The following is a 25,959-nucleotide window of genomic DNA, read 5'->3' as shown; positions in this document are numbered from 1 at the left end:
CCTCCAATGCAGGCAGTGAAATATTAATTTATACATATATACATTCTTATTTAATATTAAGTATAAATCAATACACAGGAAATGCAATAGAAATTTAGAAATTCAAAGGATAGATCAATGTGACTTAGAGCTGTTGAATAAATCATCATGGAAGGTGAAGTGACTTATGTTGGGTCTTGAAAGATGGATTAGAGCAAGAAGGGTATCATAATATGAGGGCTTAATATACTCAAATGCCTGGAGGCAGAAGTATGACTGGGGTACAGGGAGGAAAACAATGAGGACACTGGCTTGGCTGGAGTGGGGGAATCATGGTAATCAGATGGAAAAAGGATGAGCAGTAAAAAGAATGGTCTGGAAACATATATATATGATCTGCTGACCAAGAGCTATTTGGGGTTTCAATGCAGCTCTTCAAGCCAATGAAACCAGATTTAAATATGCATGAAGATGGTCATGGATGGGATGTATAAGTGGATTTTTAAGAAAGGTGAGTGAAGGTGAATGGTAAATTGTAACAATGATAAATGACTGTTACTATACTTGAATTAAAAAGTAACCTGCACAACTATAGAATAAGGGAGATAGGGTTTAATAGAGACATGTGTGAGAGATACCTAGGGGGTTGAGAAAACAATAAGTTCAATAGACATTACAGTTGTGATGTGATGCCTTATTGGAAATATTAGTAATTTAGCTCAAATTGTGTTCTGACAGTGGACAGGGACTTTGAGTTTCTTCCTTCTTGAAATAAAGGCCCTTCCTTCAGCCCTTCCCCAACTGTGGGATCCATCAAGCCCCTTACTATACTCATCCTTTCTCTTTCTGACAGAGCATGACATATTCGAATCCAGGTTCATCCCCTCCTACTTATAACACCAGGAAGGCTCAAGTACACCAAAGGCATTTGATCAGTGTGGTATATTTAACTGTAACATTTTCCTGTGAGACACTTGTCCCATGACAGTTAGGGGGACCCCCTGGAGGATGATGTTTCAATGCAAAGAGGCACATCAATATGAGAAAATTCCCCCCAATACACATCCATACACTTCCTTTATGATCTCTTCTTGAGCTACAAGGCCCCAAAGATTCAAAGTGTTCTCCCTGCTTTATAACTCACTATCTGTCACTAACCACCAACCTTTTACATCACTTTATGGCCAAGCCTACCAAGGTCAAGCCATGTAATATGGTCATTCGTTCCTTGCCTGGAATAAATCTTTGAAAGTAACCACAGGGGTGTCATTGGAAAAGTGTATTGGAAGTCTGAATAATCTCATGGAGTCAGAGAATGAACAGCAGAACTAGAACATACCTCAGAGATTAACTAGCCTAAATCTGATTTTTGACCATGGAGCCTAATTGTATATATGAAGGAGCAAGCATAGGAAGTATGGGTGACCAGCTTTTCAATTTGTTTGTTACACTTTTTAGGCTGCATACATTTTTTGATAAATATGCTTTGCCTTTCATCAAACAGCAGTCTCTACGTCCTATCTTAAACTCACCGTATACCCACATAATCACTGCCTAACCCAAACTCCAACCTGACTCACCACACTCAAAGAACACATGCAAAACAAACCACCTTTCTACTTGTAACACATTTGGAATAAGAGAATCATAGATTTACAGGATTGGAAGTTCTCTTAAAGGTTATCCTTAATAAAAAGAGTCTCTAAAGTTCATGTCCTTCACCCACAGAACCTTATGGAAATCCAATCCAGAGGGACAAGAAAGGAAAGACTAATTAAGAGAGATTCTACCTTTTCTGGTTTCCTTTAATCCCAGAGAGGTAGGTCTATATATATATATTTATGGCTGGATGAGACTTTCAAAATCAAGATCTATGCACTTGCAAAAGAGGATAAGGATTTTTTTTCTGTCATGACCAAGACTCCCCTGTCTCCAGGAACTTGCCCACCTAAACTACCACTAGAGCCCAGGGCACACCATTTATACAACATATTTTTCATGGGCCATCAAAGACAGGGTAGAGGGGCAAGGAGTAGGGAACCTTGAATGTTGTGCCTTTAAGTCATGGAAGTAAGACCCAATAAGCAATCCCCACTGTCAGGATGGGGGGACAGTGGCTTCCTCTAAAATTGCTTGGTACAAAATCCAGAGTTTAGGTCTTTTGTTCTTATCAACATGAACCAAATAGTATCTGATGACTAGATGGAGGTTTCTTTTACTTCTTTGGGTTGGAGGTAGTTGGTACAGGAATTCAAATCACAGAGTCATAAACTGCCAGTAATGAAAGACCCTTAAGAGACCATTAAGTTCAGCATTCAATTCTACAGAGAGAAAGGAATATGCCCAAGGTTAAAAGTTTGGTTAGTGGCTTATCTGGGTCTCCTAACTCAGCTAGCACTATTTCCTTTGGTTTTTAGGTCTGTTTAGTCTTCATTTGTTCAGCCATTATTCAATCAACAAGTATATACTGAGTATCTATTATGTATCAGCCAGGCCTTGTGCTAGGCCCTAGGATACACAATGGGCAAGTCCATAATTTCTCAATAGGACAGACAAAAGGAAAACAATTTAGTTGGAAGGAGGTGACTAAAGGACTAATCTTGATGGTATCTTGCATAGCAAACACATGAAGTTTGGTTAGATTATCAGTTTATTAGTAATGGCTTTGGGGAATGCTCAAGTTCCCCAAGCTAGCCTTTGTTGCTGTGACTGGTAGAAGAAAAGGGTAGGCCTTCCTGGTAGACCATAGTGCCCCTTCCAAGACAAAGATCTTCCATTATCCGTAAGGGATTGGGGCAAGAAGTGGGGAGGAGCAGGAGAGTGGGGGTTGTTTGGAGGAGAAGGGTTAGTTAGGCAGAGAAGAAATCCCCAGAGCGAAACTGTCAAACAGAAGAGTTCCCCACAACAGGATGAATCAAGACCATTCCAGTCAGAGAAACCACAGGCTGCTGGCACTGAGCCAGTGTCAGCAGGTGACCTAGTTAGAGGGGTATGTAACTGAGAGAATCAATGTGCTAAAAAAGCCCGACAATGTTGCAGAGCAGGCAAGAGAGAACTTGGGAAGGGATCCTGAAAGCAGAGTTAGCTATATCCTCAGGCACCCACATCCAGTGGGAAAAAGCAGTTTTCTGTGGAACTGGCTGCCTTCAAGCTGAAATATCCAGAATGTAGTGGAATCTGGCTGCACTGAGATATTATCTAGATGAGTCCCCCTAAAGCCAGCACAGTAGGGCATGAACATATTATGGAAATGGCTTTTGGAGGTTATAGATTGAGCCTGGGGTAATAACCCATCTCTTTCAAGAGTGAATTCAAGATGTGGAATGAACAGGGCACCATGAGGTCAGGAAATGATCATCACCCATTAGGTGCCCCTCCTTGATCCTACAGCTTGGCTCTTGAATTAGCACTATTAAAACTGAAAGGTTCTGAATCCAATCTCCTCGTTGTGTGGGTGGGGAAACTGAGGGTTAGAGAGGTGAGGGCCTACTCCACAGTCACATAGCAAGTGAACATACCACTAGTGAAGTTAGAATCTGTGTCTAATGACAGTCAGTGCTACTTCCTCCATACTCTGCTACCAGCTGGGGAGTGAGCTCATCTCAATGCACAAAACTGCAAACTACAGGTCAGCCCTATCTTACTACCGCCGTCATCTTTTCATTCTACTTTCTAGAGTAGAAATGAGAGTCTGCTGGCCTGGAAGAATAGCAGGCAAAAGCTGTGGGCAGACCTGAAGAACTAGACAGGGTGAAACAGTGCTTTGAGAGTGATAAGCACAGCTTAAGATGTGGACATGAAGGAACAACTCCAAGGAGGTGTCTCAATGCTGGATAATGGATGTTTGAGGCATTTTTCAAAGCATGTCATTATCCTTGCACTTAAGGCTGCCGCTGGCAATACTGTAATGGGAATAAAGCCAAAATTCCTGGAGATAAACAAATAGACACTCAGCCTGAGCTCAAGCTCCAGGTAACCTGCTGCCACTAGACATTCTGGCTCCCTCAGCTCAAGAACTGGGCTGCCAGCTCCCACACAGCTCTGGACAGACCTCTGGCAGATCACATGCTTGAAACTTTGCAGTCGGCCCTGCTTTTTTGAAAGAATAGGACACTAGCTCCTGCCCCAACCTTTATCTCTGAAAAATTGGAGGTACAGGACCTAAGAATGTGAACCTTCCCAGCATGCTGGGAGCCTGGCTTCAAGAATCAAGCTCAAGGACTTGGAGGACTCAGAGATGGATCTGACTTTGTCCCACCATCAAAGTACTCACAATTCTGGAGACATGAAAAGATAAATAATGGCAGAATGAAGTGATGTGGGTGTTCTATGCAAAGAAGGGATGGTGACAACTGAGACAGAAGGGCTCTGCCCTTACTTTCCTGTATGGCCACTTTGCTGAAGGCCACTGCCCCACTGAGCCTCAATTTCCTTACCTAAAAAGAATCAAAAGATTCAACCAAGCAGTTCCCAAACCTAGCCTATTATCTCTAATATCAGAATCACTGGATGAGATAAGTTAAAATACAGACTTTGGAGCCCTGGCTGCTGTGACTCAGTGGATTGAGCGTCAGCCTGCGAGCCAAGTGTCACTGGTTCGATTCCCAGTCAGGGCACATGACTAGGTTGCACGTCAGGTCCCCAGTTGGGGGCGCAGGTGAGAGGCAACCACACAGTTGTGTTTCTCTCCCTCTATTTCTCCTTTCCCCTCTCTCTAAAAATAAATAAATAAATACATAAATAAATAAATAAACAAACAGACAAATAAATAAATAAATAATTTTAAAAAATAAAAAATAAAATGCAGACTTTGGGGCCCCACCTCAGAAATTGTGAGTTAGTAGGTTTATTATGGGCTGGCCCCAGGAAGCTGCATTTTTAACACACTCCCTAGATGATTTTGATGGCCAGCCAGGGTCAGGAACCACTGGACTGGATGACCACTGAGGACCTTCTAGGCCCAGACTTATATGAATCTCAGTTAAGTGTGGACCAAGTACTTTATTATGATTATCAATGTCACCATCCAAAAAGCCTTTATCATGCAACTGCCTTCACATGACTCAGGTCTGGGCATTTCATACATGGGCCTCCCTGAGAATGCACAAAGACTGAAATCAACCATGTGTTCAGACCGAAAAGACATACTTATAGTCTCTTAAACATTGGACCTTTTATTTGAACAAGTCAGTAACTTATTTAGTAAGAGAAGGACAAAAACTTATTGAGGGGTGGCAAAGGGAGAGGTATTCAATTACAAGTTGGGGCAAGACCAGGTAAGGAGGAATGCATTCTCTATTGTAAACAGTTAGGTAACTCTGTCATTCTGTCATCCTCATCTTCACCCAGGCCCTAGGCCAAAATCTGAACTTCTGACAGTAAGAAAATAGAGCCCTTCATCTCTCTAGCATGACTGGAGGTAGTAGGCTGAATCCTAGGGCTGTATCTGCAAAAGTGATTTATAATTCTCAAAGTTGAGAAGTTCTTTCTTCTAGATTAATTTTCTTCTGCTGCATACTTACCTCCCCAGTACTCTGGTCTTTGTATGAGAGGTAGGCAAGCTTCAGTTAACAATCCCTGGATAATTGTGTGTCAGAATCTACTTGAACCTGGGATGCAATCTGCTCTCTTCATCCAAAGGTATCACTGTGCTAGCAAGACAGCTGACTTTTCCCCCTGCCTGCTTTTCTAATGGTGGGGAACAAAAGCAGAGAATTTACTTAGGCTGAGTCTGGAAACTGAGGGTGGGGAGGCCAGGCTGCCCAAGGAAGGACTGGGTGGATGTCCCGCTACAACTGGAGTGCCAATGAGGCAGACCATGCTTTGGGAATTCCAGACTCAGCCAGAAGATGAATGAGTGTGGCTCTACTCTGTAATTCAGAAACCCGTTTGGTCCCAGGGGAAGGAGGAGAGGGCGGGGGGAAGATCTTGGCCCCCACAACTAAAATCAGAGTCCATAGGTAGGGGAAGGAAATTGGAGAGTCATTTGCCAGGTGTCTTGTAGCAAAGTACAGCTTGGAGGCTTCCTGTGGGATTTCTTAAGCAGAGCGGCATGGTCAGCAAAGGAAAAGCCCAAAACTCTGACCTTGATTGTTAAAAACAATGATTTGGAAAACAAATGCACTCATACATCACACCTGTAAAGCAGCCTTGCAAATAAGGCCCAAGTAGGCAGCAGTGGATCCTGGCTTTCGCTAGCATGCCTGGAGTAACAGGCAGGAAACACTTGGGTCTTCTTGCCCACAATGCATTAACCTTTCCCCAAACATGGCCATGTTCTCCTACCTTTAGCCTTCACTTCTTTCACCACACATTTATCACTTACTATCTGTAGTGCATTGTGTTGTGTGCTGGGATAACTACATCTCTCCTTGTAAGTCGCTATACTCAATTGTATGTCTGTTCATACAGGCATGAGACATGTTTAAGTTCTCTGTCTCCCCTTGATACACCTAGAAAAATGTGAAATATAATGAATCTTCTTGCAGGAATTCAAGCCAAACAGAGAAAACGATGTAAAGATACTACAGAGTCAGTATCTTTTTGGTTCACTGCCTAACTTCAATTAGGCTTGCTGCCTGGTTTTATTTGAGTCTTGGAGACTGATGGTTATCTTAATAGTTAATCCAGACTTCTCACCTCTCATATGCTTCCAGATGAACTTCCTTCCAATCTCAACACACATGTGTGTGCACACACACACACACACCGTAGAACCTGCCACTTACAGTCTACATGCCCTTTACTTCAGTTCCCTTAGCTTCAGTTTCTTTTTGTATCCCAGGCAGGCGCTCTATCCACTTGGCCATGCTCACCTGCTCTTAGCTTCAGTTTCTTCATCTACAGTAATAGACTAATAATAACATCCTGAGACAAGTTACATCTTCCCAAATAGATCTCTCCTACTAGTCTGCATTGACTTGAGATTGCCATTGCTCCTGTGGGTGAGACAAGAAAGCCTTTCTGGCCTTGACCAGTGTGGCAGCTGGCAAAACAGGGCATCATCCCACAAAGCCAGGGTTCGCTGTTTGGGTTGACTGTTTGATACCCATTTGGGGCATGTGTCTGGATTAAAGGTTTGTCGTGGTTGGCGCATGTGTGAGAGGCAACTGATCAATGTTTCTCCCTCACATGGATGTTTCTCTTCCTCCTTTACCCTCCCTCTAAAGATAAATAAATAAATTAATTAATTAATTAAACTTTTTTTTTTTTAAAGAAAGCCTTTCTTGTGCACAAAAGCCCAGTTAAAGTTTGTCCCTGGGAGACGGAAGAGGACTCTGTGGGAACCTTGTGATTCTCCACCGTAGACTTAGAAATTCCAGAAGCAGATGACTACCTAGCCTTCAAAGCAAACACCACAGCAGCACAGGACATTAGCCAGGCTGGGTACATTAGAATTATTGTGTCTATGTAAAGGCAGCTAGGAACAGGGAGTATTAACAATAGCAACTCCTCCCATATAAACAGCATTTTTTCCCCAGTTTATTCTGCATTTCCAGTTTATTCTCTTATTTGATCCTGAAAACAAGCAACACGAATGTCCTAGGCATTTTTGCATGCATTTTTTTTTTCACTTAATTTCAAGTCAAACCTTAAAATACAATCTGTTGTTTGGTTGTTTTTTTTTGTTTGTTTGGTTGTTTTTTTGCCTATTTTACAAATGAGGGAACTGAGGGAGATTTGGGGCAGTAAAGTACCTAGCCCAAAGTCATACAGGGAAATTGTGATGAAATTTGCAGATAATGGTAGACCCCATGTTTTCTGATTCTTTGTAGAGTGCTCTCTACCCTGTACCAAATAACAAGGTGTAAAGATGCACATGGCCAGTGAAGCAATGCCACTCCAAAATGAAAAATATGTAAATTTCATGAATTGTTTCAGAATTTGACAGTCAGAAAAACAGTGCTTGGGGCCTCTAAATGTCTTAATCTGGTCCTGAGCATGACCAACATCGGAGCAGAGTACCTTGAAAAGGCACTCTTACCCCCAGAATTGCTGACTGAGTAACTGTAAGTTCCCTTGGGCACACCTGGGGTTACACTAGCCTACTAGGGAGATAAGAACAGCAAATGTTTATGTAATACTTACCATGTGCCAGACACTGTTCTAAGCTACATATAACTCATTGACTAACCCTATGTAATAAGTATTCTTAGTATTCTTGTTTTCCTCCTCTTACAGATGAAGAAATAGTGGCATAGAGAGGTTAATGCTTTGCCTAAAGACACATAGCTGCTGAATAGTAGAGTCAGGACTTACCCAGATGATTTGGATCCAGAGTCAATGCTCACTCAAGAGGACACTCTTGAGAGGACACTCAGTGGTACCTCACACATGGGACACAAACCCTTTGTAAAAACAAAACCAAGATCTTAGAAAAGTTATCTTGAAGTGGAGAATATTCAGGAGAGATTTCCAGGCATGTTGCCTCAGCATGTCATAATCTATCCCACCAAATTTCAGCTTTACATTTAGGCATGTGCTCACATGTGCACACAGTCTATTTTTGCCTTTCTTAGAGGGAAATCTACAGGATAGATAGAGAACATGAGAAAACTACCCTTTCCAAAATTCATCTTTTCTCGAATTTGGAAAGATCTGGGTTTTTTTTATTATTTGTTTATTTTTTATTGTTTTTTCAATTACAGTTGTTCCATTTTTTCCCCATTGCTCCCCCCACCCCACCCACACCTTCTCCCACAGTCATTCCCTACCCCGTTGTCCATGTCCATGAGTCATTTATACATGTTCTTTGACTAGACCCTTCCCCTACTTATCCCCCTTCTCTCCCTCCTCCCTCCCCCCTGATAACTGTTATTCTGTTCGACCTGTTTTTTTTTTTAAAAAATTTGATATCTCTATTTTCAATTACAGTTTACACTTAATATTATATTTGTTTTAGGTGTACAGCGTACTGATGAAACATTTAAATAACTTACAAAGTGATCCCCCATAAGTGTCTACCAACCTGACATCATACATAGCTATTATATTATCCACTAGATTCCCTATGCTGTATATTACATCCTAGTGATTATTTTGTAAGCTACCAATATGTACTTCTTGAGTGTTGCAACTTTTTCACCCAGTACCCCAACCCTTCTCTCTGGCAATCATCAGTGTGTTCTCTGTGTCTATGAATTTGTTTCTGTTCTGTTTGTTCATTTATTTTATTTTTGAGATAACACATATAACTGAAAACATGATATTTGTCTTCTCTGATTTATTTCATTTAGCATAATAATCTCTTAGTCCATCCATATTCAATTTTATGACCAAGTAAGATTTCATTTTATATATGTACAACATCTTTATCCAATCATCTTTTGATAGACAGGTTGTTTCCATATCTTGGCTATTGTAAATAATGCTACAATGAACACATGGATGCACATATTTTTTTGAATTAGCATTTTGGATTTCTTCAGATAAATACCCAGAAGTGGGATTGCTGGATCATATGGTAATCCAACTTTTAACTTTTTGCAGAACGTCCACATTGATTTCCATAGTGGCTGTACCATCTGCATTCCCACCAACAGTGCACAAGGGTTCCCTTTTCTCAACATTCTCACCAGCACTTGTTGTTTGTTGATTTATTTTGTTTACTTCCACTCTGATCTTTATTATTTCCTCCTTCTAATCACTTTAGGCTTTGTTTGTACTTTTTTTTTCTCTAGTTTCTTTAGGTGTAAGGGTAGATTGTTTGAAAATTTTTTGTTTCTTGAGGTAGGCCTGTATTGCTATGAATTTTCCTCTTAGAACTTCTCTGGCTGTGTGTCTCATAGATCTTGGTTTGTTGTGTTTTCATTTTCATGTGTCTTAAGGTATATTTTGAATTCTTCCTTAATCTCATTGTTAACCCATTCCTTAATAGCATGTTATTTAGCCTCCATATGTTTGTGTTTTCAGTTTTCTTATTGTAATTTCTATTTTTATACCATTGTGATTGAAAAAGGTGCTTGATATGACTTCAATCTTCCTAAATTTATTGAGTTGATTGTGGCCTTTGTATATAAATGTTTTTGAGTCTTTTATTTAGGTTGACTTCTAAGTTCATGCCATTGAGATTCAAGAAGATGCTTGATATGATTTCAATCTTCTTGAATTTTTTCTGACTTATTTTGTGTCCTAACATATGGTCTATCCTGGAAAATGTTCTATGTATACTTGTAAAGAAAGTATATTTGGCTGATTGGGGGTGAAATGTCCTAAAAATATCAATTAAGTCCATTTGCTCTAATGCATCATTTAAGGCCACTGTTTTGTTGTTCATTTTCTGTCTGGGTGATCTAGCCATTTATATCAATGAGGTGTTAATGTCCCCTAATATTACTGTATTACTGTCAATCTAGGTTTTTTACATTGGGTGTGTAAATGTTTACAAGGGTTATATCCTCTTGTTGCAATTATCCCTTTATTTTCCTTTTTTATTTTTTAATTCATTTTATTTTTTAGAGAGAAAGGAAAGGAGAGTGGGGAGAGAGAGAGAGAGAGAGAAAGGGGAGGAGAGAGAGTGATCAATTTGTTGTTCCACTTATTTATGCATTCATTGGTTGATTCTTGTATATGATCTGACCAGGTCTTGAACCTTGGTGTATCATGATGATGCTCTAACCAACTTAGCTACCCAGCCAGGGCTATAGTTTTTGTTTGAAAGTATATATCTTGTCCAATATAACTATTGTTACCCCAGCTTTTCTTCATTACCATTTGCATAAAATATTTTTTCAGCCATTTACTTTCAATCTGTGTATGTCTTTAGATCTGAGGTGGGTCTCTTGGAGGCAGCATATGTATGGGTCTTGTTTCTTTCTTTTTAAAAAAATTATATTTTATTGATTATGTTATTACAGTTGTCCAAATTTTTCCCCCTTTGCCTCCCTCCAGCCAGCACCCTCCCCTCCCCCACTCCCTTAGGCAATCCCCACACCATTGTCCATTTTCATGGGTCATGCATATATGTTCTTTGGCTACTCTATTTCTTATGCTATACTTTAGATTCCCATGACTATTCTGTAACTACCAATTTGTGCTTCTTAATCCTTTGACCACTTTTGCCCATTCCCCTGACCCCACTCCCATCTGGAAGCCATCAAAATGTTCTCTGTATCTATGATTCTGTTTCTGTTCTGCTTGTTTGTTTATCTTGTTTTCTAAATTCAACTGTTGAGAGACATGTATTTGTTACCATTTTATTGTTCATATTTTTTTATCTTCTTCTTAAAGAAGAGCCTTTAACGTTTCTTGTAATATTTATTTGGTGGTGATGTACTCAGTTAGCTTTTTCCTATTTAAGAAGCTCTTTATCTGTACTTCAATTCTAAATGATAGCTTTTCTGGGTAAAGTAATCCTGGTTGCAGGTCCTTGCTTTTCATCACTTTGAATGTTTCTTGCCAATCCCTTCTAGCCTGCAAAGTTTCTGTCGAGTAATCAGCTGACATTCTTATGGGAGCTCCCTTGTAGGTAACTAACTGCATTTCTCTTCTTGCTTTTTGGATTCTCTTTGTCTTTAATCTTTGGCATTTTGATTGTGATGTGTCTTGGTGTGGACATCTTTGAGTTCATCTCGTTTGGGACTTTCTGTGCTTCCTTCATTGTATGTCTATTTCCTTCACCATGCTAGAGAAATTTTCCACTACTATTTCTTGAAATAGGTTTTCCATCTCTTGCTTTCTCTTTTCTCCTTCTGTTACCCCTATGATGCAAATGTTTGTACACTTGATGTTGTCCCAGAAGTCCCTTAAACAATCCTCATTTAAAATGTTTTCTTTTTGCAAATAGCAAAAACGATTGGGCGTTTTATGCTACCTTGTCTTCCAAGTCACTGATTTGATTCTCTACTTCATTTAATCTACTGTTGATTTCCTCTAATGTATTGGTCATTTCAGTTATTACATTCTTCATGTCTATTTCTATCTTCGTTTAAGCTCTCACTGAGTTTATCCATTCTTCTCACTAAGTTCTGTGAGCATTGTTATTACCAGTGTTTTGAACTCGGTATATAATAGTTTGCTTGTCTTCATTTCATTTAGCTATGCATCTGGAGTTTTGTCCTGTTCTTTTACTTGGGACATGTTTCTTTGTCTCCTCATTTTGACTGCTTCCCTATGTTTGTTTCAATGCATAAGGTAGACCTGCTATGTTTTGCAGTCTTGGCAGGGTTGCCTTTATATACAAGGTATCCTGTGGGTCCTGGTGGCAATCTCCCTGGTCCCCTGAGCCAGATGCTCCAAGGATGTCAGTTGTGTGCATTGTTTGTCCTCCTGTGGTATTTGAGCCTTGATTGTTGTTGGCACATCAGTGGGTATGGTTGACCCTCAGGAATACTGGCTATGAGGACTGGCCATGACTACAGCAGATGAGCAACTGTGTGGAGGCTGACCTCACAGAGTAGGATTTTCTTTAGTGGTTCTTTGATGCCTCCTGAGTTCATCCTTTAGGTATGTCACTTGTGGAGGTAACTGTGTGTAGTGTTCTAGTATGATCTGAAGCCAACAACTGTGTGTTGGTTTTGGGACTTTTTTAGAGGGTCTCTGGTGTCACCCAAGTTTAGATGCTGCTGCTGCCTGTCCTGGGGCCTCCTTCTCGGAGCTACAAAGTGATCCGTGGTTGGTAGTTATCTGTGTTGGGTTTGGAGGTACTTGGGATAGACTACGCTGCAAACTGAGGTCAGCTATCAATAGAGCAGGGCTTGGGGCCACTTAGCAAGAGGTACAGGGCACACTGAGGCCAGCTGTTGCTTGTTTGGGGGTTGTGGACATTTGAGAGATTTTAAGAAAGTCTGCAGTGCAGGCTGGGGCAGGCCAGTGACTTGTAAAGAACTACTGCTGAAAGAGGTTCAGGTTGGTGCATGAGTTGGGTGGGGCAGGGTCTCAGGGAATCACTAGGGTGGAGTGAGAGGTGTTAGCCAAGTTGATAGTCATATGTGGTACCCACCTGCAGCTGCAGATTTGGTGGGGGCTTGGTTAAGAAAGGAACAATGGCACTTGCTAGCACTTCTGTCCAGAGAGAGGTGCCCCTGCAGCCCTCACTCTGAAACCAGGCAATTCAGTTCCTCCCTGAATGTTCTTGGAGATTTTTGAGCTGTTTTTCCCTTCACTGGAGCTTAGGGTGAGTGTTTGTGAGTGAGAGAGTCTGTGCTCAGGCTCTTTAAGGATACAAATGGGTCTATAGCAGTCCTCTTTCTCACCCAGATCAAATCCACACTGATTTTCACAACTTGATGTTCTGGGGATTCCTCTTTTTGGCACTTGGAAGCCTGGTGTGTGTCTGAGACCCCTCAGATACCCGTTCCAATTCTTAACTACCACATATAGGTGTGGGACCAGCCCATTTCCCATCTCTGCCCTTCCTACCAGTCTCAATGTAGCTTCTACTTTATATCCTTAGTTATAGGACTTCTGTTCAGCTAATCTTCAGGTGGCTCTGCAGGATTGTTGTTCTATAATTAGTCATAATTTTGACATGGTCATTGGTACTTCTTGGCAATGGGTTGGTAGTGATGGGAAATGGTAAGTTAGTGAGTGTAAGAGAACAACTTCTCTGATGACAATGAAAAACAGATCTTCTCGGACTTTTGGTGAAGATGGAGGAATAGGTAAATGCTGGGTTTGCCTCCTCTCAAGGAGGCCTCTTTGGTTTAAGCATAACTAAGACTCTAGGATGTCCAGTTTTCTCATTGCATAAGTGGGGAAATTGAGACCCAGAAAGAGGAAGGGACTTGTAAGGACATTAGCAGAAGCAGAAGCAGAACCCAGGTCTCCTGACTCCCAGTCCAATACTCTTTCTTGATCCAGTGCTAGCAGACCTTAGCTATACCTAGATCCTTTCTTCCATGACTCTCATTTCTGTCTCTCTTAACTTTTTGACTCCCAATTGTCTTTTAATTTGCTTTTCATCATTCTATAGCATTTCTCATCCATACCTTAAACTCCACGTTGCTATCAAGTTTAGAAAAAACTCTATTCCAGCTTTAAGGGAGCAACTACATGGAATTAGGAGACCTGGACTCTAGTCTCAGCTCTGCTAAATATTAAGTGTATGACCTTAGGCCACTCACTTGCCCTCAGTCTTCTCTCCACTATATACAATTATAAATTGGGAATATGAATCTCTACACAGCACTTTCCTGCCATGAACTTTCCCCTAAGTAATACAAACCACTTTGTTCATTTTTTAGCACTTGTGATCAAAGATGTTAATACATGATGAAATTCAATTGAGTATTTTATTTTGTAACTGTCTCTGTTGCAAGGCTAAACATCAACTAAGATGTAAACTATAATGTGCCACACACAGAGGAGATCATTATCACTCAATACTCTAAATCCTCTCTTGGGTCTCACAGCATCTGGAGGTCAGTTCAGGACTCACTGTGAGGGGCTGAGAGCTGCTGCCACTTCTGTTCTTGGGACCTTTATTCTTCTTCTTGAACCTCTTAGAAAAAGTACCTGGGCTGCTGACATAGAAGAGAAGGTGATGTGGACTGGGCAGGTTATGCCACAAGCCATTTGCAGGCACCTCATTCTGTGGCCCAGTGCCCAAACATCCCCCCCCCCATGACCTTCTCTAAAATATCCTCAGTATTTGCCTCTCCTCATGCCTCTCCACTCTACCCCACCTGCTTCAGGGTCTAGTGGAAAAGAGTGACTCACTGGACTCCCAGAGAGGGCAAAGACCCAGACTCTGAGAAACAACCAAACTGTCTAGTTCTCAACCCTCACCCAGCCACTGCCCAATTCACAGGCTCCCTCTCCACTTAGCTAAATTTCATTTCAAGTTATAACTCTACCAGCAAACCTTCCTTGATTCCCCCGGCCCTCATACCCATCTCTCTTTTTTCACATCATCACACAAAAATTGCATTCAATTTTATATATACATGTATTTTTACTACTTAGCAGTGATCTATGGTTGTTTGGAATAGTACATCTTCTCAAAGTAATTATAAACTTGTTGAAGGACACTTTTCCTTCCCTGGCTCACCCAAGGTCCAGCCTAGCACATAATGCTTTATATGTCTCATCCTCACCAATAATGGCAATATTATTATTATCTTTATTTTATACATGAGAGAACTCAGACTTGAAAACACTGAAACCTTTGTCCAGCCATGCAGTAAGTAACTGAACCTAGTACTGTTTGATTCCAAAGCCCATATTCAAAGATTGGTAACAACTTGAATTCCTATTAGCAAAGTGTTGATTGAATAAATTATGATATACCCATATTATAAAATGCTGTGTGGTTATAAAAACAGCCTGAGAACTTTATGAACTTGATATGTTTTGAAGTATAGAAGGCAAAATGGAGGGTAATGTAAATTATAGGTTACCATTTGTGTTTTAAAAATAGGGTGTATACACACACACACACACACAATTGTTTGTACATATACAGAATATTTCTAAAAAGAAACACTGGTGGCCTCTCTCAAGGGGAACAGGGTAGCTGGGAGACAGGGGTGGGGGAGACACTTTTCACCATTGTACCTCTTGGATTTTGACTAATATTAAATAAATAAAATTACATTTATTAAAATATAATACAATCTCTTTCCACAAAGTGGTGCCTGGGGGTTGACTTTGAAAAAGTTCCAGGAGACATAAAAGGGTCAATATGCCAGTGATTGAATTGGGGAACTCCCAGGGTACCAGAAGCCCCAGCACTTGCACCCATTTCACAACCCCTCTTACAAACCAATCTCCAGTACAATCATCTTCCCATAATGCTGATCTCACTTCATACCTGCAAAATGGGAACTAGAAGGGATAGGATCAGGTAGTCTGTGAAATGCCTTCCAGCTCAGACGTTTGAAACACAGAAAATCAAAATAGTAAGTCCTAATAACTTGAAATCTTAGTTTCAAAGAAGGTCTTGGGGATTTTGTTTTGTTGTTTGTAACAAAGAAGAGAAACATTTCCATTCTGATTTGCCTATTAAATGGTCTTAATGAAGGTTCCCTAAGTGGTCACTAAAATGTTTGTTCAAAACTCCTGTTGCTTTCTGTGGTCTGTGTTCTCCAGGGCTATCCTGTTTAGAGCACAAGGAAATTGGTCTACTCCAAAACTGAATACAAATGAGCAAGGCCCCCTTCTGTGTTTAAAGTCCCCTGGCCCAGGCCTTCTAACCCTAAATATCCCTTTTCTTCTTCCTCACTACCTGCAGGATAACAGAGGCTCTGTGAAAGACCCTTAGGAGGAAGTGACACCCTAACTCCACCCAGCATCCACCTCCAACTCCTAGCAATTCTTACTAAAAACCTCAGGCCTTGACTTTCAGGGAGGTTTGTGAGCTCCTGCCAAGAGCTATAAATATTTCAACATGCCTTGTTTCCTTGAATGTATATGACCTGGGATTTGGCCCCTCCTCTCCCCGGGCTCTTACAAAACTGAAGAACAACAACAAAAAAGAACACAGCCAGTCCTTAGCTACAGGACACCCGGGTCAAATTGCAGAAGAATGCAAAGGGGAGATAGGGAAGAAATGAAGTGGGGAGGTGGAAAGTAGGGGGGAGGGGTTAATTCATCTTCCAGAAATATTTAAAGAAAGGTATAGCTACTCAATTTCTAAGGGCTGGATAAGGTTACTAGATAATAATAACAGCAACCACAATAGCAACCCCCTTCACAATTTACAAAGGTCTTTCGCCTACACAATCTCATTTGACCCTCATAGTCCTATAAAAGTAAATATTGTTAAGCTCATTGTGCAGATGAGAACATTGAAGCCTTGGAAGCTGATGTGACTTGTTCAGGGCTAAACAACTAAAAAGAGACAGTTTCCCTGACCATATTTGAACCCAAGGATCATGACTCTGGGTGGAGTAAGATGGGGGGTTAGAACAGGTTGTCACATATCACAAGACTTGTTGGACTTTGGTTTACTAAACCCTTTTTTTGTCATCTCTTTTTATCCCTTTGTCACAAGGATGCTCTGAGGCTACAGGAATGGAAAACTGCAGCAGTCCCCCTTGGTAGCTGCCCCTCCATACACACATCTTTACTATATAATAAGTAATATCCAAAAGCAGGAGTTCTGGACTCAGACTCTCTGGATTCAAATACTGGCTCAGCTATTATTTGCTATAGGAGCTTAAGCAAGTTAATTAACTTCGGTGCCTCTGTTTCTTTATCTGAGAAATGGAGAGAATGATGGTACCTACCTCTTAGGGCTGATCAGCATTAAAATGAGTTGGTACATGTACAGTGCTTAATATAATGGCTGACACAGAGTTAACTGCTAAATGCTGAATAAATGTGACCTATTATTATTTTTTAACAGGAGCAAATGTCAAAAATCATACTGTGGAATGCAGTAGAGCAGTTATCACTAAGCTATGTGCTTTGCATCTTTTTCCCAGTAGCAGGGAGAGTTTATAGGAAATCATCTCCATACTTCTCAGTCCACCTAGGATTAGTGGCAACCCCACATGAGGGGCATGCATGGGAAACAGAAGATATTTTTCTTTGTGATAAGTTCAGTGACTGAACCTGTGACCTCAGCCTCATAGATACCATGTTCTAAGCAACTGTGCTAACTGGCTCAGACAGGCATTACTCACCCAGATATACACACGTACACACAGGTCAGGGCACATGGATGCATGTACATACCCTTCTAGACTGGGTAAGAGGGTATGCAGGCAAATCCACAGGATAAGTTGGGCAAAGAGACTGTGTGGAGACTGCTTGTTTAGTGACAGTTCTCTTTCTCTTTTACCTTCAGCTACATAGAAGCAGAGAAGAAACTAACCTGGATAGGAGCTTCACTTCCCTCTCTCCACCCCCACTGAAGGCACTTTTGACTCTAATTAGGACTTGTGTATCTGTTTCCTCCCTTCTTCAACTCCTTTACAATCAATTCTGCAATATTTTTTGGCAAAAGAGAAATGATAGTGGGTCAAAACAGAATGAACACTTCTGTTCTATCCAGAACTCCTGAAGCTACTGAATACCAATCTGAACTCTCTGGAGGGTTAGTTGGCCCTAGAGATGGGGGACAGTGATAGTGAGGATTTGAAGAGAAAGGGGTGCAACTGACGAGGACATTTTTGGATACTATTGGATAAGACCTGCTATAATACTGTCTCCTTGGCTGGGGTCCTGGGGCTATGAAAAGAGGTGTGGACATGACAAAAAGGGTTTCATAGCAGCTATCTTACTGCTATGAAAATCCAGAGGTGATGGCTTCCACACTCTTGAGTGCTCCACAGAAAGTCACCCTTCCCCCAGAAAGTGGAGAATAAGATAGGGGAGAAAGGGGAAAATGGAAGAGATGTCTCTGTGAAATGTGTAGAATTGGCCCTGAGTTCCAGGCTGGAGTTGGGCCTGTACAACATGCAAAACCCCAGTTGTTACTCTAGTTGAGCAAGGGAAAGAAGAGAAGAGAGAGAACAATATTGGGGGGAAGAGAGGGGCCATATCTAGCAAAGCTGATGCAAATGCACCATGGAAGTAGGAGGAGCCAAGAAAGTATGTGGTCAGAACAGCCAATTTCATCCCTTTTCCCACCAACCCCAGAAGCTGGAGCAAAGTATAGGATAGAGGAGGGCAAGACTACCAGGGTGAAGAGGCATGTACTTCCTCAAGTCACCCAAACAGGCCACATTAGCCACCCACAAACAGGTGGCAGGTGATTTCACATTAGTTACCACAGCACCCATCTTCAAAGCAGGTGATTAAATGTCCCTAGGCTTAGTCCTCTTTCATCCTTAAAACAGGAGAAGGCTGGAATGTTCTAAATCCTCTTCCCTTTGAGTCCTGAGAGAGATACAAGATAAGAAGAGGGTGGAAGCAGAAAGAAGCTTTCAATAAATGTTTCCAAGCCCCACTGTTGCGAAATTGCAAAGGGGTGCAGGCCAAGATATAACCCAGGATGGCCATATTCTCTTCACTCTCACCTGACAAGTTTTCCAGTCTGAGTCCTTTGCGCTAGTCCCCCATAAACCCTACAGAAGTCTCTGTTACATTAAACCTGATTCCATAAACAGATGGCAAAAGATTTTTTTTGATAAAATATTCAAAATCCATGGCTCAATTGAGGTGTACAGTGTGTATGTGTGTCTGTGATTAACAAAGCATTTTCCCTAAGGTTTACTCATTCAGTCCTAGGTGAAACAGATCTTTTCAAGACAGGAAATCCCACTCCAGTTTTCACACAATCTGAAAAGAGCAAATGATTCTTTTCAAAATGCAACAGAACAAAAAGATACTTGTGGAGAAAGCAGCACAGCCTTCTGGGAAACTGATCTGCTCAAAAGGTTGAGATGGCATCCTTTACATATTTCTGCAAATGTTGATAATCCAGCTGTTTGATTACTCTTCATGACACTGGAGGAAATATTTCCAATGACAAGCAAGTATAAATTCAGAGAAAAGGAGAGAGAGCTCTGTGGCTGCTATTTCAGTAGCCACACTCTCAGCTAAGCCTTGAGTGAAGCCGAAGTTGACCAGCAATTGCGGCTACCCAAGAGGGACTTCTCTAGGATCGCAAGAGGCAGCCTTTTCACATCCACCACTTAGGAATCTTGGTTTACTCTCCTATCTTGAAGTAACAGCAACCCAAGGTCATAGTAACCATGAATTTCTGAGAAATGAGAATGAGATGTGAAAAATTAAGCTTCAGTAGAGGGGTCCAAACTTAGGCTTAAGGTAATGTTTACAGTTTAAAGCTTTTTAGGAACAAGTTCAAATGCTAGGAAACAGCAGCATACAGATCCAGTGTGCTAGCCTGTAGCAGGCCAAGTAGAGGGAATCCTCTTGGAGGCCCATTGCTATGCTGTGCAGGACATTCTGGGAGAAGTAGTGGCATATCCAAAGTTGCTTTTGGATATTGGGTAAAATAGAAGTGAGGTGTTTTTTTTTTTTTTCAACTACATCAGTATATATAAACAGCATTGTAGTCTTTACACACAATGTGGAAAATGATAACTAAATGGCTTTTCATTGCTTTCCCAACCCATCTGTACCCTCTTTCAGGCAGATTAACAAATTCCATTTGTTTGAGTCAAAAAATATGCCAGGTGAAAGTAAAGAATAAAATACCACAAAATTCTAGAAAGATAGAATGGCAGAGTTAGAAAGTCCATCTAGCTTAACCCTCTCATTTCACAGATAGATATGCTGAGGTACAGATAAGTAAAGTGCCTGCTCAAAGTCACACAGCAAGTCAAGAACACAAGTCATCTAACCCATAGTCACTGCCTAGTTAGTAATACTGAGATCACCAGACCTTTGGAGTCCAGATTTAGACTTAGAATGAGCGTTTGAGGCTACTAAACAGTACGCCAAGAATCCAGCCTCAACCAGCTACTCGAACTCAAACAAGTATCTTCCTTGGTTGGCTTCCAAATAGTCCAACCTCTCCTCCCTGATGCCTTCCAGTATGAGTCAAGGTCTCAGTTTGGGACCCAGTTTGGTTGGAAAGGAGGCAGAGAGGAGTGATTTGAAATATGCCTAGCCATGTTCTGGTTTCTTTTCAAAACGAATAAATCTTTCACCTTTTACTAAAAAAAGAAAAGAAAAGAAAAGAAATATGCCGAGCCAATGGCCCTGTGATGTGAAGCTCCATAACAGGTTCTGGGCCAACCTGATCTAACTTCTCTAGACAGTAAGCAAAAGCCTCAGCCAAAGGCAAAACATTGGTAGGTTTGATCAAAAGATACCTAGTTCCCACAGTGAGCAATTTAGTGGTCATCCCAGTGAGATACTGAGCCAAGCAATGAAAGCCCCTAAGGTGAAAGAGCCTACTCTGCCACTGGTCTCACCTATCCTTGGGACTCTGCCTGTCCAAAAGTCAGAGTGTACCATATTCCTATGCCTAGAAAATTATATCTTTATCATAGCAGCCCATGAGCCTGAACTATCTTGTGCCCAATCTTGACCATTGTCCCTGTTCCTAGGTGATGAGAGCCCTAGCCATACCCTCCCCACCTGGGAGCCTGCAAGGACCATGCTTATAAACTGCCCAATAAAAGATGCCTTCCTTCATATTTTATGGCTCAGTGGTAGACTGGCAGTCCAGGTGGAAATGCAGGGTAATAGGTTTACTCTGGGGCATGTTTTAAAAGACCTAAGCTTTGAGCTAATGTTAACAACTCTGGCTTGTTCTGCCTTGTCCCCTGGACCTCCAATCCTAACCCTCCCCCAGCTCTAACTCGGAGTTCCAATAAAGAGATGGGACCTGCAACCAATGCCACCTTGCTTCTCTTTTCCCTTTCCTCAAAAGGCTCCCCTCTCATCCCAGGAAAGCATGTTATACCCACCAAATTGCCTGGTTGCCCCTGTCCTGTCTGCTGCTCAGCCTGGGTTGAGGGACTCCCAAAGTTCCCACAAACTCTGCAAAAATTATAAGCTCATTTTTCTCTTGACCTTTTCCTTTTTTTCCCCCCTAAATCAGACCTTGGTCACTTGCCTTTGTCTCAGGAAACTTTTGTCTGGCAGTCCTCCCAGGCCTAAGACACAAGGAAAGCTGGCTTCCATTTCAAAACAGGTGAAGAGAAGGGATAAGATACACTGCTAGTGTCACCAAAAACTGTACACATTAGAGTCCACAGAGACTATACATTGCATGCTCTAGAATGGCTTGAGTTTCACTTCCTTTTCACTCTCTGTGACCTTTTCCCATGCCCAGAGACCTCTCTGACATAGACCTAGCTCCCAAACATAAAAACTACCTTTCTCTGGGGCTCCCTCACAATTGTCCAAATCATCTGCAGAACCTTATATCCATTAAGCCAATCAGTGCAGGTTTAAGGCTGTGAAGATATTAGGCTTAGCCAAAGAGAATTTTGGTTGTGGGGTGCCTCCAAACATTACATTCATAAATTTTTAGAGATGGAAGGCATGTCACACATTGATAGAAATGGACAATGCTCCAACCTCCTTGACTGTGGGGGTGTATGTTCTGTGTTCCCCAGAACAGCTATTAGGCAAATACTGATGATAAAGATTTTAGCAAGCTTCTGCTAGCTTCTTCTGTCCCTTTGAGAAAACAGCCCTGTGGCACAGGTGGCTGGAAATTTTGGGGTACACTGCAGGAAGTGTGTGGAGGCAGAGATATTTGGAATCTCAGGATCTAAATGGTTGCTTGAAAAAGCTGAGGGACTCAAGAAGGTAGTGCTGAGGATGAGATTTTCTATGAGCTCAGGAATGTGGTTGGAGTGGTCCTACTTTTTCAAGTTAAAAACTGAGGTGTTCCTGAGAGCCCTTAGTATCAAAAACAACTTTCATGAATTCAAGACACACTCCAACAAGGACCCAACTCAAAGTATTCTGAGACCCTCAGAACATACCAAATTCCTTTCTGTCCCTTCCTGACCTATACTAACCAGAATTTAAACCAGTAACTCCAGCCCCTCAATGGACCTAGTCTGTGTCACAGTACACACCAGCCACACCTCTGCACAGCCTACCACACCCCCCTTCCCAGCTGCACTGTTAGGTCTTGACAGGGAAGTCCCAACCAGCCCTCCCTGTGAGTCCTCTATGATCACCTACTTTGAAGTTTGTTCCCCAGAAGTGAACCTCTTCCTGGTAAAAGAGTGGTTATTCCAAGTTTTTTTTATGCACTCCTAAGGCCACAGCTCTAGGCCTGCTCATACCACATGAATGTCAGGCCTAGCTTCAGCCCATCCCCCACTACCTCCCATGAAGTTTCTCCCTAATTTTGCCACTGAACCCAAAAGCTAACAGCTTGCCTTCAACCAAAGAGCAATGTTCAGCAGGTGCCCTCCCAAGTAACCTAGGCAACAGCCAGAGGCCCTACCCTGGCTGCCTCCCCAAGAGCCCCTGAAGTGCATCAAAGCAGAAAAAGGTAGTCCCAGGGTTGAGTGTGGCAGTAACTTCCCCCTACAAGTTGTTCTACACAGTCCAGCGACCCAGTCCACTCAGGCATCAGTGCATCCTGGGCAGTCCTGAGACTGCCCTGGACAGCCACTGACACACACTCAAACTTTCAGCTGGAGCTCGCACACTGGCTCCAATGGGTCACAAGATCAGAGGCACCAAGATCCCCCAGACCCCTTGTTCAAGAGCAGCTCATTGAAGCTAAAAACTAAAATAATGAGTCCTTGGTTGAAAGCGGTAGGAGAGGCTCTGAAAGGGGCCAGGGGACCCACAGGTGGATGCCCCATAATTCAGGGTTTCTGTTTTTACTAAATAATCCTCAGGCCCCCTCAGAGAGGAGCAGATGTATTGGCAGTGGGAGGGAACCCTTCAGCCCAGGTCAATACTGTGAGAAGGTACATATTCTGAGCTGCAAACTTCAGCAGGTCACAAATGCAGCTGTCCTGAGGAGCCACAAGAGGGAGCGAGCCTTAAGGGAGAGGGCATGCCAAGCCTCTCAGCTCCCTTCCCAGACTCAATAGAATTGCTGAGGGGCTTTTGTCGGTAGCTTGCTGGGAAAACGGGATGGCTTCTTTGACTTCTCTTAGCTCACACGCGAGCTAAATGCGAGGTGCACGCAAGTCTGCGGTCTTGGGGCCCCCGGCCTGGAGAGTGACGACTATGCCTCCCAGCCCTGCTTGTCTTAGGGGAAAGACCAAGTTGGCCTCACGCAAAAGTGGGAGAGGTGGAGGCCAGCATTCCGACTTAGGCTGAAAGAGGCACCCCAGGACAGCGGAGAGGTGCAGGGCACCAAAGAGGGCATGGCTGAAGCTGGGGGCGGCGCGGAGTGAGCCACAGGGCCCCAGCCTGCCAGCTGTTTCACGCCTCTCTGGGCTAGAGACCTTGGAGACCGCCTCCTGTCTGCTTTGGGGTTCAGCATACACGGCACAGAGATCCGCTCGCTCCCTCAGAGTGGCAGAGGACAGCCGGGCCTGGCTGGGCCCGTAACCAACACGGGCAAAGAGACGTGCGCACACCCCCACTCGCACTCCCTCCCTTCTTCTCTGTACTGCAGACACACACGCTTGCCATGTGTTTGACTCTTCGCTCAGAGTCACCAGGATTCCTAAAGTGCCTGCTCCCCGAACAAGAACAGGGACTGCTTGCAGAGATCCACGGTACGGTTTCTTTTCAAGTCCTCCCAGCCTCCCAGCTCTCTTCTCTCTATATGACTTCACCCCCACCTCGCACCCCCATCCCCCAAACACATTCTGCAAATATTTTCCCCCAGGAAACACGGTCAGAGTACTTCAAACGCAAAAGATGCATCTGTATTTGTCTCAGGGCAATAAAGTTCATTCCTTGCCCTGTGATCAATGAATGTTCCAGGTCCCACGCAGGATGTCTTGCGCCTAAGTCTCCACAGCCAAAGCTGCCTGGAGCCCCTCAACCCGCGCCTTAGCAGCGCTATGGGCAGTGGGCGAGGGGAGTAATCGAAGCGGCGCGCTGGAAGAGCTCCTCGGACTAGAAGGTATGGGGTCGGTAGCAGTGGGAACAGAAACCCTTGCCTTGCATGCCAGGTGGCGCGCTCGGGGGCACTCACCTGCTTGGAACTCCACTTGGCGATTGTTCTTTCTTTCCTCCTGCAGCAGCATGGAGTAGAGGATCCCGAAGGAGTTCTGGATGCCAAAGATAGAGCCGTTGCACCAGGTGGCAGCGAAGACCACCATCCAGCCAAAACCACCTTCGGGGGGCTGGAAGCCGCGCGCTGTACCGCGGGTCTCCACAGTGGGCGTGGGCTCGGATTCGTGCACCAGCTCAGGCTCAAACTCCAGCTCCGGCAGGGTGGCAGGGTCTGGTAGGGGCTGGGGCTCCGGTGAGGGCAGTGGCAAGGGCTCCGGCTCCGGCTCAGGGCTACCCACCCTCTCCTGCTGTTCCTGGTCTGCCTCCCGCCAGGGCCCCTTGGCTTCCTCGCTCGCTGAGCTTTGCAGCGCCATCGCGGCCGGCCAGGGGACTGTGGCTGCTAGGGCCGGAGAAGCCGCTGTGTGCCTGGTGCTTGTTTCTGCTGCTGCCACCACTGCCTCCTCCTCCAGGCTCCTCGCCCCAGCTGGCCAGCCTGTCCCGCGACAGACGGTCCCTCGAGCCCTCTCCTCCTCCCCCTTCCAAGCCCCCTCCTCCTCTCCCATGTCATCTCTCTCCTCCCTCTCCTCCTCCCCCACCCCCACCTCTTCCTCCCTCAACCGGCAGCCGCTACAGCTTCTCTTCTTCCCAGCCCTTCCTCCTCCTCCTCATACTTGTCTACATACTCTAGCCGCCCCTGCGTACCTCAACTCCCTTTCCAAACTCTTAAATCCTGTCCTCCTTGTCCTGATGCCCAGCAAAGGGACAGTTAAAATGGAAAAACGAGGGCACAAACTATCCTGTTCCCCTACCTTCTCCCCCCCCCCCCCCGCAAGCTCCAAACGGGTATCGATAAATTCCATCTCCAAGGAATATCCCGCCTGTCCTTAGCACCCTCTTTCTCCTTTCAAACAAGCAGCTTTGAACTGGGGTGGCCCTGGGGACCTCAGGACTAGAGCTGGCCGGTGAGACCCCACCCTGAGCTAGGGAGTTTCTACAGCCCCCCATTGGGTTTGAGGGGGGCTACCAGGAGGGGACAACCTAGGCTTAGAACAGCGTGGTTACAATCTCCGGAAGCCTGGGGGATCAGACCCCCATGGCCTGCATACTCCCCCTCTTGTCTTTCCCCCTCCGCCAAATCCCTGGCCGGGCGCGGAGGAGAGAAGGAGGCCCGGCTGTGAGGCCCGCCCCTCCCGGCAGTCAATCAGGGCTTTGTTTGCGCCAACCTGCAGCCCAAAGAAGCCGTAGAGGGCTGGGTCTGGGCCAGGGGCCGGGCCAGGGAGGGAGAGAGGTGCAGTGGCACCGGAGGGGGCCGGACCTGGGCGGGGAAAGAGCCGGGCTTAGCTCAGGTTCCTCCCGGCTGTCGGTCACGCTTGGGGGAACTAGGAGTCGGCCCCAGGTTGAACCGCCAGTTTGGGTAAGGGTCGTTTGGACCCCGCCATCCCCGCTGCGCTGGTCTCTCAGGCCTCCGCTGCCGCTTTTTGAGCACTCGGGATTTGGAGCTGCTAGAGGAGGGTTGTCTTCCCAGCA

At 43.8% G+C, this 25,959-nt stretch overlaps 1 protein-coding gene across 2 annotated transcripts in view; it reads right to left on the bottom strand.

Annotated features, from left to right (window-relative positions):
* SLC16A2 (solute carrier family 16 member 2) overlaps window positions 1-24,963 on the bottom strand; it is a 93,271-nt gene extending 68,308 nt beyond the window's left edge. The window contains exon 1 of one of the 2 annotated variants that reach the window (XM_090264992.1): window positions 24,413-24,963. In XM_090264992.1, the coding sequence (XP_090121118.1) occupies window positions 24,413-24,806 (394 nt within the window). In that variant the 5' untranslated portion in view covers window positions 24,807-24,963. The remainder of the gene's footprint in view (window positions 1-24,412) is intronic. The other variant, XM_090264991.1, reaches the window with a different exon arrangement.
* Between the last annotated feature and the right edge of the window lie 996 nt (window positions 24,964-25,959).

The sequence above is a fragment of the Furipterus horrens genome, unplaced genomic scaffold (genome assembly GCF_987537825.1).
Source record: "Furipterus horrens unplaced genomic scaffold, mFurHor1.1.pri manual_scaffold_17, whole genome shotgun sequence".
In the NCBI taxonomy this organism is placed as follows: Eukaryota; Metazoa; Chordata; class Mammalia; order Chiroptera; family Furipteridae; genus Furipterus; species Furipterus horrens.
Note: the sequence above shows the minus strand (reverse complement) of the source record. Positions and strands in the feature narration are given on the sequence as shown.